This window comes from Pieris brassicae, chromosome 10 (genome assembly GCF_905147105.1).
Source record: "Pieris brassicae chromosome 10, ilPieBrab1.1, whole genome shotgun sequence".
Lineage (NCBI taxonomy): Eukaryota > Metazoa > Arthropoda > Insecta > Lepidoptera > Pieridae > Pieris > Pieris brassicae.
This window is the reverse complement of record NC_059674.1, coordinates 13,927,099-13,940,987: the sequence shown is the minus strand read 5'-3', so window position 1 is coordinate 13,940,987 and position 13,889 is coordinate 13,927,099. Positions and strand designations below refer to the sequence as shown.

Here is a 13,889-nt window from a genome sequence, read left to right as displayed (position 1 = left end):
CCAGGACACCGCTTACCAACCAGAGACAAAAACTATCTAGATCATGCTATGCTTAACCTTGACCCTAAATGTTTTTCAGCAAAAGTAGCAGTTTTAAAAACTACCATAACTGATCACTCATCTATGTTCTTATATATATTCAAACACACGACTTCGACCGAAGTTAGTAAATATAATACCATAACCGACTATGAAAGTGCGCTATCCACCCTGACGCAAACTGACCTCTCTCATCTATTAACCATAGATAATCCCAATAATTTAACGCAAAAACTGACTGATATACTGATACACAGACTCTTGAAGCAAACACTAAAATAAAAACTATCCCAAAAACCAAGCGTTGTCTAAAGCCCTGGATTACACCCGGTGTTCTGAAATGCATAAGACAGGAATGAACTCCAATTGCAACTCAAAAAAGACTCTAGTAACGAAATCCTCCAGCTAACATACAGACGTTATCGTAACTACTGCAACAATTTAATTCAAAAGCTGAAGCGCAAGTATAATAGTGAACTATTTTCTAAAACAAGCAATTATACTAAAACCCTCTGGAATATAAATAAAGAAATAAGTAATCTAAACAAACCAAAAAATCAGAACTTATGCATATATTCTAAAATGTGTCATTAGTAGGCACGCAACCACTCCACATAGAACCTTATTAACCTTATCTCTATAATAGTTTAAATAAAACCCTTAGCTTGCATAATCTTACATACCACAAATGTAAAACAACTTTAAAGCATTGGCTCAGTACATTCAACTATAACAAAAGAGAAGCATTGTTAAATCCTCTAATATAATTTTTCCTTAATCCATCTTTTCATGCAACACACATTTGTTTCGTCTTCCGCAAACTCACACAATTAAATAGTCATCATAATTTATTCATATATTTTTTATTTTTACAGTTACCTCGTTATTAAAACCATTTGTGTTGGTTACCCCTATGAAACTTTGTAAATTTAAAGAAGAGCGAAGCTTCCCTGTCACAGGTCTCTGACTTGCTAGGGAGGCGTCAATCTGAATTCTATTGTACATATAGCTAAACTAATAAAGAGTTTTGAATTTTGAAAGTAAAAGGTAGACACAGGTAAAGTAAAACAACAAATGAAATATGAGACATAGCATTTTATTCAATATCCAATATTTTAATAGAATATTCAGCATTACAAATACAACGTAAAACAATCTAACGTAGCAAATAAGATAAACTTAATACGACGCGTCACCACTTGACGCCACTTACTTAACATTGACTTGAAGCACACATTAACGTAATTTACTATAAACCGCTATCATTAACTGCAGTCAAGACTTTACAATTTCAACAACATATAAATCCAAGTTTAATATGACTTAAAATTTTAGCACATAGTAATAAAGCCTCAAAATTTCTCAAGCGTAGAGATAACTAGGATAGAAAGCTGTTTGGTAATTATTTGAACTAGAAACAGTTACCGTTGTGAAATAAGAATCATTTTTACTTCTTACTTAAGTCGTTACTTCAGATCCCCTGACGCCCACAACTCCATCCTTATATCTCTATGGTAGTTCCAACTTATATATATTATAGTTATACCATTTTTAACTACGAATAAAAGAATCGTCTTGACTGTAGTGTACAGCAAATATTTAAACCACCTAGATATGAAAATCTTGCAGAAGCAAGTCCACCAATCAGGATCTCAGTCTCTGAATTTTAGATCGTTCCTTACAAAAAGTGGAAGTGAGCAAGCCACGAAACGGCCAATTAACAATATGGCAACAACGTTAAACCTATTTTAAAGCCGTACTCAGTAATTTTTAGTTTCAGTGACAAAAACGATACATTTTTTTTCATCGACACCTACTACTAAAACTAGTATTGTAATTATGACATTATTACAAAACTTAAGTAAAATGTGTGAGAGCCTTGGTGTTTCTGAGTACGGCCATAGAGAAATAAATTTTAATTACAGCATACAAATAAATTATTTACAAAAATGTTAAAAAATAAAAATTTCAAAACTAAAACACTTAATCAGAAAATATTCGATACAAAAAATAACGGAAAGCCGGCCGTACCTTATCCTAAATTGTACCTCTACCTAACTACTTATTGAGAAATTGTGCATGAATAGAAACGTAAAAATTCTGATTACATCTAGGTTTTCTACTAAAACTTGTTCTACAACAAAGTTGTCACTTAATTGCGTTAAAATCAAAATGTTTATAGGGTAACAGTTTAATGTAAATAAAAATTGCTTCAAAAACGTCGATTAGAGAATGTCATGTTTTTTAAGTCCAATTTCGATAGTTGATGGATTTTATAATCTAAAAATTATTTAATATTTACCACTTGGGGGGAAAATATAAATATCTGTACGGAGCACAGAATAGCTTGTTATTAATATTGATGATATTACTAAAAAATTCAATAGAGATTCAACAGCTTCTAGTAGAACACCGAGACATCGTTTTACTCCGACGATTTAAATCTGTATAAAGGACAGATTTTGTAGGAATTTTTGTTCAAAATGTCTATAAAAACCCGACGTAATGCTCACAATGTTATATGTTCTAAAGGTAAGCGATATTTGAAAACTAGACTACAGATCTATGCTATTTAGTCAAGGACATACCGGTGACTTTGATAAAATAATGAGATATAAATTGTTTTCAAAGACAAGCAGCGAGCGAATAGACAAAGTCACACGCATGCACTAGACTGCTGAGATCCTGTCAACGCACAGGCACATTTTTTTTTAAATCAAAATCGAACTGAGTCTTGAGAAAAGGACCCAAGATATATGCCATAAAATCTAAAAAATCTGCTCCAAACTACCTGATTGTTATTCATTTTTAGAAATTATTTCATATTACTTTCGATAGATGGCGCTGTGATACAACTGTGTTAATGTACTAATTTTAAAACACGATTTAATCTTATTTAAATAACTTTGCTATCGTAACAATACTTGATTCTAATGATTGAAGTTTCATGGTAAAATAAATCACCGATTTATCAAATGGCAACTGGTGTTGAGCCATGTAAAGTTAACTCGTGTAAAGAGAAATTTGTGATTTCTGAATTTGTGGAATGTATTTGATAAAAGGTCGACTAAAATATTTAAGCACGCTGCAGGACCTCAGCTATAGGTCGAGTATGGACAGTCGGAACCCGACAGTACAAAAGTTAGTACCAAAATATTAGTCTAGTTTAATGATACATGAACTACAAATACGGTTACATTGGGATCAAAATCTTGGGTGTAATAACTCCACAATAGTTTGAATTTATAGTCTTGTTGACGGAAATGTTTTGAAGAGTGCTAAAGCTTTGCATCAAAAATACTAAAGCTTGTTTGCTGGCCAATGATATAGGAACAAAACTTTGTTAGAAATTTCACGATATATTATTACTCTTTCAAAGATATTAGTTATGTTGTCTCAAGCATATATTCGCCAAAATGCTGGTTGACCGTCAGGCGATATTAGCATTGATCACTCTTGAACTATATGTTTCTTAAGTACAATACAAATTGCGACAATGGATATATTGAAATGTTATAATTGGTTGACGCAACAAGATCGGGATTAATTCCTATTTGCGATAGTTTTTCCTAAGCATATGGATATAATTTTATTCCTTTATTATTGGCTTCATCAATTCATGGCTAGAATAATGTTAAAATTTAGAAAAGTAACAGTAGTCTTTTTCTTTACTTCTTTGCCTCTTCTTCTAAGCTTGAGTGTGGCGGCTTTGCGATCATCGTCAAGGATCTATAAAAAGGTCAACTTTAGGGTTTAAAGAATATAACCTACTATATATACTGTGGAATAAATCTCTATATATTCTACAATGAAATTCAACACATAAATAACAATGAAAAACGTAATCAAACTTCAGTTTAAACATATATATTGCCTTACTTAAAAATGCTACTTTACAAAAGCTATTGCAGTAAGACGTTTCGCTTGATTTGGCTTTACAACATATATATCCCAAGCTCACTTGTCAATGATGACTCTATACAAATAATACTGTTATAGTCTATATACTATTTATAAATCAAGGTAATTTACAGGTATATTCATAAATTATAAGTATAAGCACTCATAAATGGAGGCACTTAAGATTTACAAGTAAGTATTTATAAAAAGGGTGTTAAAAAAACAAAAAAACTCTTTAAATAAATCCAACACCAACGCTTCGTGTTAACGCAAATATCATGCTATATGAAGCAAATAAAAACCAAGCAATACAATAAAAAGTGTACCTATTTTTCAGTCTTGTCTTGGGGGTGACTTAAACAATAGCAGCTGGAATTATAATGACATTTTAGTTGATATTTCCAACGATTAATACTTAAATGTGCTTACTTTGGGAACACTAGTAGGAAAATACGGAAAGGTGAAAGAATAAACCAAATACTAAATAATGAGTGAACTGTTTTGAATAGAAAACTTATTCAGATGTACTTTAATGTAATAATATGTACGTGGACTTTAATGGGGGTGCCTAAAGTGCGTGTGTTTCATGATGGGAAGTAAGTAATCGAATGATTACTTCATACGCGTATTCACCAGGTAGTAATTTTCTACCATAACATATCTGCCAATTTAAAAACACATTTGTAGCCGTTACAGAACTATTTGTAGGGTAAACTTAGTGTACATCAGAATAAGCGTCATGATCTTTATTCACGCAAGTACCATTTAATCGCTTAATTAATAATTGAATTAATAAACAAAAACTAAAATACAAGGGAGAATAAAACGCTTTACACAACGTTTTGATATCTATGACGTGTATGTGTGCAGGCTGTGACAAAATAAAAATAAGCATCGAAATTACGGAACTAGAATAACTGACTAAAAGTCTAGCTTAGCTGTTAACTTAATGAATAACTTCATATAAAACGAATTGAAGAGAGTAAATTATGAGCAAATGTATATTGAGGGTGCACGTGTTTGCAAGTACGTGTAGGCTTTCGTACGTATTGCATTATACATTTACATATACGGTGTGTGATCTTTGTATTTGATTGAAGTGATTGGTAAGCTGTATAATTTTATGTTAATCATTATTTTCTTTATGAAATGTGTACTCAACTAAATTTTCATAAATAATTTTGTCGCAATAAGTATTTACAAGTTCTTCAGATAGTTGTTGCAAAATTTTAAATAGGTCTATGGAAGATTTTAAATGAGATTAAAATATATTCCACGCAACGAAGATGCATCTTCGATTAATAATAACATTATCAGGTAATATTATTTAAATTTTTTCAAGCAAAACCCGCACAATGCAAATATTTTGACATATTACCTTCGTTGAGCAGGTATAGGTGTCGAAGTAGTGGTGGGTGGCAATGAAGCAGGACAGCTGCCAGAAAGAATTGTTGGTTGTTCCTCTTCTTCTTGGTGTTCTCCTATATTAATAACTAAATATTACTACGAGTTGTAACTATACTTTTCTAATAAAAACATTTGTATGTTTAATAAAACAGAGGTTTCAAATTTTCAATTACCGCGTACTTGTTTTTTTATATGTAAAATTACTAACTAACCTCGCAATATTGGTGTATCACCGATATAGAATGTTGCAGCGGGTGCTTCAACAGCTGCTTCTCTTACAGAATTATCAGCGCTTACGGCACTTAGTGTGTCCGTACTGTCGAACATTATCGTCCTCTCTTTGGTCTTTGGGATCCTTCCATCAAGTTCCTAAAATTTTCTTTTATTTGAAATACATATAAAGACATTCTGCGCTACGCAGCGGGTTTTGAAATCGTTTAGTACCAAAGAGGATGAATTGAAGATATTAGTAGAAGACAATTTCAAAAATGCTTATCTTGCAAAAAATGGAATCACTGGAATAGACGTGACAGAACAAGGTTCAGGTAGTGTATAGTAAGTGTAGTTCTGTTATGCATTCAAAACAATAGTTGTTGTAATTATATAATAGCTACTTTTGGTTTTAACGAAGGACAGGGAAAACATGAAATTTAGGACATGGGAGTTGAAAAAAGAATGTCTTCAAAACCAATGTAATAAAAGTATTGACTGAAATGGTAAAATGGAATAGTTATATAGTCATTACACCCGCTAATGGAGTATAAGTCAGTTATTAACATTTACAGATTCGGAACGAAAGTTACCATGAAGGTCGGAACTACTAGGGACAAAAACAAGATTCTTAATTTCACTCACCAATCTCTCAGTATCCGAATCCGGTTCATGCACCTCAAAGTGTGAGTACTGCTCACTGGTGGATTGGTGTTCGAGGCTTTCCATTTGAACTGCGGTGACAGGGTCCAGGGTATCAAGGGAAGATACCATGGTGTTCGACCCTGGAGGTGGTAGCGCTGTTATCTTTCTGATTAGTAAAAGCTTCATAGCGATAGTACATAGAAGTTAGCTTTAGAGATAAATTTGAAACAAAAACCCCGTATTCAATTTCCACAGCAGTATACGAGGCCTAACACCCTTACATTAATAATTTTACGTGATATTGCGCATATACTAATAAACACGAAATAAAATATGATTCGAGGTTATTATTTTTATAGGCGACATACAAAAGCGGTAAAATGTTTAAACCGAGCATTGACTGTATTCCAAATTTAGGTATTTTTGCCAGGAACGATTTTTTTTAATTCGCACTAACAATAAAAATGAAACGCAATGTCAACAATTACTACAATGTCGTATAAAAGCGGTACCAAATCGGATACTACACTATGGCTACAACTTTACTTGTATCAGTATCCTTTAAAACAATAAAATACCTAAATCATGGTTTTGATTATTTTAGCAGCGCTACGGGGGTTTTGTTATCCGCAAATGTAATGCAATGAAATGAGATATTGTATGACATGATTGTTATCTGGAAATAGAGCAGACGTTTGAAGGTGAGAGATCTCTAATATTTATAAGTGCGATAATATAGAATCTGCATATAATACATTAAAGCTAAAAAGATATAAGATATAAAATGTTTTATGCAGCAAAAAACTGAGCTGTACTGGATGGTAGGATTTACACGTACCTCCAGACGTAAGGCTTCCAGTCATCGGAGTATCAACTTCATAGTTGTATGTAGCTCGAGTTGCGTTTGAGCTTGTTGCTTCCAAACTATCTGTACTTCCAAGCATCAAGTCCGCACGGGCTCTGAAAGACAATAATAAATATAAATGTTATTGTAGAAATGTAATACAATATTGGTGTGTCCTCCTTTATCCATTGATAGCGTAAATTTGACATGGTGAGTGTACAAATTGTACCTAAATGGATGAATTATGAATTTCATAATTAATTTTATTATGACAACTCTTTAGTTTGCAGAATAAGAACGCAAACAAAACAAATTTGAAGGAAAAAATAGGCCGTTAGAGTATTACGTAAGCACTCATTAATTTTCTCATATGCTGATTACGCCAACAGTATCTATTTACTTTTTACACATATTACCCACACATTGTCTATGCTTGCAAACAGTATACCTACAAAAAATTAATACGTTTATTTACTATTATTTTTGAGAGCTTTGCTTACTTATGCTGACGAATGGGGGGGGGGGCTGAATTGCAGTAAATCTGCTTATGTAATACTTGAACGGCCCCAAAGTAAAGGACTAATTGAAGTATTAAATAGCATTTGTTGTTACTACTACAATTTTCCGAATAATGTATGTCGTTTCTTATACAATTGTTATTTTTTGAAACTTTAAATTACAAATTAAAACAAGTTATTTTAGTTACATAAATAATTAGGGATTGCAATGAGTGGTCTATTCGCTAACAGGCGGTCTCTTCCACGCAAACCGTAATAAGGAAAATATTAAGTGCATAGCTAAATTAACTAAAATAAGATTAGAGGTAACAATGACAAATAAGTTATAATTACCAAAATTTAAAAAAATCATGAATCACAATTTACAATACAATACAGTTTGAGTATATTCTACTCGCTAATAGCTTCTATAGAAGACGTAAGACAAATTACCTAACATAGTTTAACAATATTCACTTGAAAAGAAAATAAATTGTAAAATTAATATAACTCACCGACTAAAACTTCCAGAAGAACTCAACTCTTCGTCTTGAACACTCCAAGAGCCACTGGCCGGATCTGTAAAGTGTTTACCAGACACAATACTGTGAGCTACTGACCTCCCGGATGAGGGTGATAGCTCACGTATTGCGCTACTTTCTCTAGATATATCTAAATCTTCTGGCCTCTCTGCTGATACAGTCACACTATGACGGGAGTATACTATTTCCGTTTCACTGTGCTGCCGGTCTAACACCGTCATTAAACTATCCATTTCCGAAGGTTGTGACGCTAAAGATGAAGACATTTCAGAACTAAGAGACATGCCGCATTCATCATAGTATGTTCTAGTTGGAATATCAACACCGTCACTTTCTGTAGCGGTTACACTTTCTGAAACTTTCTTTCCATCCACAAAACGCTGTTGAATCACAGTCGTCGTTCTCACAACTTCGATCACGCCTCCTTCGCGTAATGTGTTAGATATTTTATCTATCTTAGATTTTTCTTCTTGATCTAAAATTTTCATCATTTCTTCGCAATCTCCAGGAATGGATTCGGCTGAACCATCACTTGGTGCAGCTGCACATACGAAAGAGGATTTCTTCGCACAATCTTCAATAACTTCCGATGCTTTGGGTTCTGACATTTCAGGGTCGGGAACAGGAACAAAGAACGCTCCTTTGTCGTCGTACTTCTTAACAGTTACTATTTTTGGTCGCGACTCTTGCATACGCTGTTCTAAAGCTAGTTGTTGATCTATTAATTTTTTTATAGCCGCTGAATCTGCTAATAATTTCTGTGAGGGGCTGCCATAGCTTCCAACTCTTTGAGATGGACTTCCACCTTTCTGTGATGGGCTTCCATTCTTTTGAGATGGACTTCCAGATTTCTGCCCTGGACTACCACTTTTTAAAGGTGGGCTGCTATCTGAACTACTGTCATAAGAACGTTTTTCTTGTTCTAAGAAACTACCACTTACAACTTTAGGATCCGCCAAGAGGAGAGCTTCCTTTTGCTTAGCAAGTAGTTCTGCTTTAAGGGCTTCTAGGCAAGCTGATTCAAGGCCTTCAAATTCTTTTAAACTAGAAATTTCTATTTCTTCGCCTTGGTTTTTACTTAAAATATACCGACGGGGTAAAGAACCATTTAATGAATCTTGAGAAGATGAGGAGTTTTGTTGATATTGTTCCATTAATGCCCTTTCTAGGTTTTCAAACTCTTGGAGGGAGCTAATTGATATATCATCATTTTCTCCTTTTATCCTAAATCTCATACGCGAGGCCATTTCTGATTCAGATAAACTTCCGTATGAATTTCTAAAACTACCATAACTGCCTATAGATTCTTTTTGGGAACTTAAACTTCCAATACGACTAGCATCGAAATCTGTCATTTCTTCTTCTTTAATGTCCTCTAAAGGAATTCTTTCATAATCGTAACGTGGATCTCCTTCAAACTGCATCTGTATCCAGCGTTTACCAGCTTCAATTTCTGCTAACTCCTGAGCTTGTAATCTACTTTGTTCCATTTCATATTGCATGTCATCATCAGAGGAACCGGAAGTACTGCTGGTACTTTCTTGCTTTTTAGAAGTTTTGGACAGATAGTCCTCAACCTCAGTATCATGTCGTACAACGTATTTCTGCGTCTTAATTTGTAAGCTTTTACCCTCTCGATCAGATTCTTGAGCTTCTTTAGCCACTTCTTCAATTACCACGAAGTCATCCATTTCACTTGGTTTATCAACCATTTCAAATTCATCACTCGTAGGTGAATCTTGTTCTTTTTCATAATGTTGCAAAGTTCTGTCGTCTGTTGTAACCACAAGTTCAGACTTGCTGCTTTCAGTAACTATATCAGATTTAAGTTCTGGTGCTTCAGATATATCATAAATATCATCTAATATATATTCACGCCCATTGTCAGTGGAAATAGAGCTTTGACTAGGCGCTGATAATGGGGTATGTGGTGTTGAAATATATTCTTGAGTCTTCAAACTGGAAGCCGAACTTTGTTTACTTTCTAATCTATCATCATCAGGTAAAATAGATTTTTCCGCTTTTGTTTTTGGAACTGATGAGTCACTTTTTGACTTTAATATTTCCTCATATTGTTTAGTACCAACTGGTATTATATCATCTTCAACATCGGCAAATTCACGTACACTAGGAGGCTTTTCAGTTAGTGTAAAAGGTATAGCACTAATATCTTGAACAGATTTTTTAACAAATTCTTCTTTAACTTCGATTTTGGGGGATGTTGAAACGTCAATATTTGAAGTGGAGGTTAAATCACTTAGAACAACGGTTTTTTCTACAGTAGTTCCTTTGGAAGTTTTTGTTGTAGAGTTAGTTATAATACTTCCGAACTGTTCTATTTCTTGATATTCAGCAGAGCCAACTGGAATTATTTCACTATCAATATCAACAAACTGCCTTTGTGTTCTTTCAATTTTTGTTACAGAAAATGGAACAGCATGGTCAGAACGTGACGAAGTTCTAATTATTGTTTCTTGAACTTCTTCTCTATCTAAGTCTAGTTGTGATTGTGATGATGACATATCTAACTTGGAAATTGAAGACGATAAAATTTCGTCTGTCTTCAATTGACTTGATATAGTTGTATCTGACGCTTCTTTATCTTTTAAGGAGTTCTCATCGAATTCTGTACTTTCGGAAGTGGTTTCTAAAGGAAAATGTTCTGGTATCATATCTTTCGGTTGAAATCTCATTTCGTGTGATCTTTTCATTTTTCCAATTGGTTCTTCTGCATCTTCCTTAAAATTATCTTCATCACCGTTTTGATCATCATCCTCTTCACTTACTTTTTTTGTGAGATCCTTTTCAGTTTCATGGAGAAATTGTTCTACATATGTACTACTTTCCATTAATTCTTCTTTTAATTCGTTCGCCGAAGGCACTAAAGTTTCTGATGCATCAGATATATCGATGCTTGCTACATGGCTAGAAGCATCCGAATCTAAGCTTTTCACACTGTCCCTTGACGCAAGAGAACTGCATGCTGTGTAATAGTCTTTAGAAGTTCTTAGAGATTGAGATGAGATATCATGACTTGTTAAAGCTGTTTCAAACTCAGTTCCACTTTGTGCTGTCATCATAACTTCAATATCAGACGACAAAGGTCTACTTTCTGAATGTTCAAAACTTTGATAGTGACTTTCTCCAGAACTTGACCACCCTTCAATGTCTGAAGCTGAACGCCTTTCAGTGACACCCAGTTTCGATTTCATATGCTTTTGGACTCGCAGCTTAACTTCCGGACTTCCCTTAGATGACAACTCTCTATCAGACATAATTTCACTTTCAGTTTCTAAAATAGAATGAGGCCCACTATCTGATTTAATAGAAACATCAGCGTCCAATGGCGGGCTTGGTTCCTTCATGACAATAGTTTCTTTCATTTCAGTATCTGACATACTTAATTCTTCATGAGAACTTAATTTATGTGATATGCTTTCAGATATTTCTTCACTTTCTCTTACTACTATTTTAGTTGATATATCTTCGCTATGTTGAGGTTCCTCTTTTATAACTTCAGGTCGATCAGGACTTAATAATATTTTAAATTGAAATTCTGATGGCGATTGTTTATATTTTATACTACCATCACTTTTTTCGCTTATAATTTCTACTTGAGCGGCTTCAAGTGACTGTTTTACTTCATCAATTGTTTTTTCTAAAACAGACAAATCTGTTAATGGTTGATTGTATACAATTGTATCTAGACCAATCTTCTCTTTATCATGTTTTGCTGCTTGAAATTCAGCAGAAGAGAGGTCTGTATCGTAGCCGCTGCTACAAATATCTTCCATACTTTTTTCCTTGGTTAGTTTTAATTCCTCTTTCTTATGATCGGTTCCCGTTCCTGTAAGAAACGCGGAATCTGCCTCTGTTGAAAAGTCAGACGGATGTAAGGTTTCAGCACTCACGGTTGAATCCATAGATTTTTGTAAGATTTCAGCTTCATGTGATTCTAAAGATTTAATCATGCATTCGGTATCTACGCTGTCTGCTGATTTAACCATAATATCCTTCGAAGTACTCTGTTCTTCTGAGACCTCTACGGCCCCTGGTGACACAATATCACTTTTAGTTGCTTTCGTAGTAGCATCGTCCATTTTAGCGTCACCCAATATTCTTAATTCAAACACGGTATCGCTATCACTAGCTATTGTAGTTTTTACTGACTTTATTACGGTAGATTTAGCAGAGCCAATTTCAATATCCCCCGTTTCTGATTTTTGAATGGATAACACTTGTTCTTCTATTTGATTTTGGGAAATTTTCACTGGTGATTTAGAAACTTTATCTTTTTTAGGCGTATCTGCGTCATGGGGTAATTCGGGAGCTATTTCTGATTCTGAATGGGTATCTTGACTACCAGTTCGACTAAAAGTGCTTTTAACTGGAGAAGTTGACACTCGTATTTCCTTGATAAAATCTACTTCGTAAGTTTCATCATCTTTTTTGAAAGACTTTGATTTACTTTTAGGACTTCCTTCTGTGGAGCCACGTCTTTCTGCAGTTTCACTTTTAAAACTGGTTGCATGTGATGCATCAGAACTTAAATCATCATGTTCTTTGCTCTCTATTATAGATTCTTCTTTGTGATGTTCTACTTTCGAACTCACCACTTTACCCTTTTCTGATACCTCAACACTTGATACAACTTCATCTTTCTCTACTATCTTTAAAGCCGAATCTACAAATGCTACTTTAGTTTTTGTGTCATCAACCTCATGTATATCCTCCAGTTCACCTGGTTGAGTAAAATATTCTTTTCCCCATTGCTCATGCGATAAGTCTCGTTCTGATATTTTTATATCATGTTTTTTCTTTACCGTTTCATCTTTAAGTGCGGTCATACGCTCTTCCGACTTCGTTTGCCTTCCACTATACAAGCCTTGCTCTGAAAATTCCCTCTCTACTTTCACTAAATCCGTATCATCCGTACTTTTAAAAACCGTTTTTGTTTCAGTATCAGATCTTTTCGCAGTTGCTTCATGTGCTCTTTCCATTTTCTTTTGCGATGTTTCTGTCTGTTCTCCATCTCTTCGAATTATAGTTTTTTCCTTTATTTCGTGCTCTTGCCCTCTTAGTTCATGACTAGTTTTTGTTTTTATAATAAGTGAATCGTCGTCAGAAGATGAAACCTGCTTTGTTTCAGAAAAAAATTCTTGCCCAGATATTTTTTTCACTTCGGTTTCCTTGTGTGATAAAACAGTACTAAATTCACTAGTAGTTCCGAACTTTTTTATCATGTCAGACATAACTGCATTTGGATCGATGTTTTGAAACACTAATTGAGATCCTTCCACAGTTTTATGTACTGAAGAAGACGAAGTAGATGTTTCTACTCTAGATTCAGTGTAAAAAGTGTCCGTGGATGTTGACTTTTGCATTTCCTCCATCTTAACAGCAAGTTTTTCTTTTTTAATTTGATCGATGACGTCGATACTTTTTTCAATAGTCCTATCAACTAATTCCATGGCACCACTCGTTATTGTCGGCTTATCAACATTTACGAAAGACAAATTATCAGCTAAATGCTTTGATGGTGATCTTGGTGTGGTAGCGGTGCTGTGTACTTTGGTTGCATCTGATAGTACGTCTGAAATAAAACAAATACCAAATAAGGAATCTCTCATAATTTCATAAAAGTAATCTACTAATAATGTAATGTGCAAAATTTTAATATGGTTAAATTTTCCTCCATTACTATTATTAGTAAACATTTGATATAAATTATTTCTTCAGAATATATAATACACTTGTTGAATGGATTAAATGCCAATTAAGTATAAAAAGTAGATTGATGGTTGA

General features: G+C 33.9%; 1 protein-coding gene across 1 annotated transcript in view; it reads right to left on the bottom strand.

The window, feature by feature from the left end:
- Window positions 1-1,152: 1,152 nt before the first annotated feature.
- The window catches only part of LOC123714802 (ankyrin-2-like), a 64,146-nt gene continuing 51,409 nt past the window's right edge, over window positions 1,153-13,889 (bottom strand). The window contains exons 47-52 of the mRNA XM_045669331.1: window positions 8,058-13,677; window positions 7,040-7,161; window positions 6,202-6,341; window positions 5,559-5,715; window positions 5,318-5,420; window positions 1,153-3,768 (exon numbers count right to left, since the gene is read on the bottom strand). Coding sequence (XP_045525287.1) covers window positions 3,708-3,768; window positions 5,318-5,420; window positions 5,559-5,715; window positions 6,202-6,341; window positions 7,040-7,161; window positions 8,058-13,677 — 6,203 coding nt within the window. The 3' untranslated portion in view covers window positions 1,153-3,707. The remainder of the gene's footprint in view (window positions 3,769-5,317; window positions 5,421-5,558; window positions 5,716-6,201; window positions 6,342-7,039; window positions 7,162-8,057; window positions 13,678-13,889) is intronic.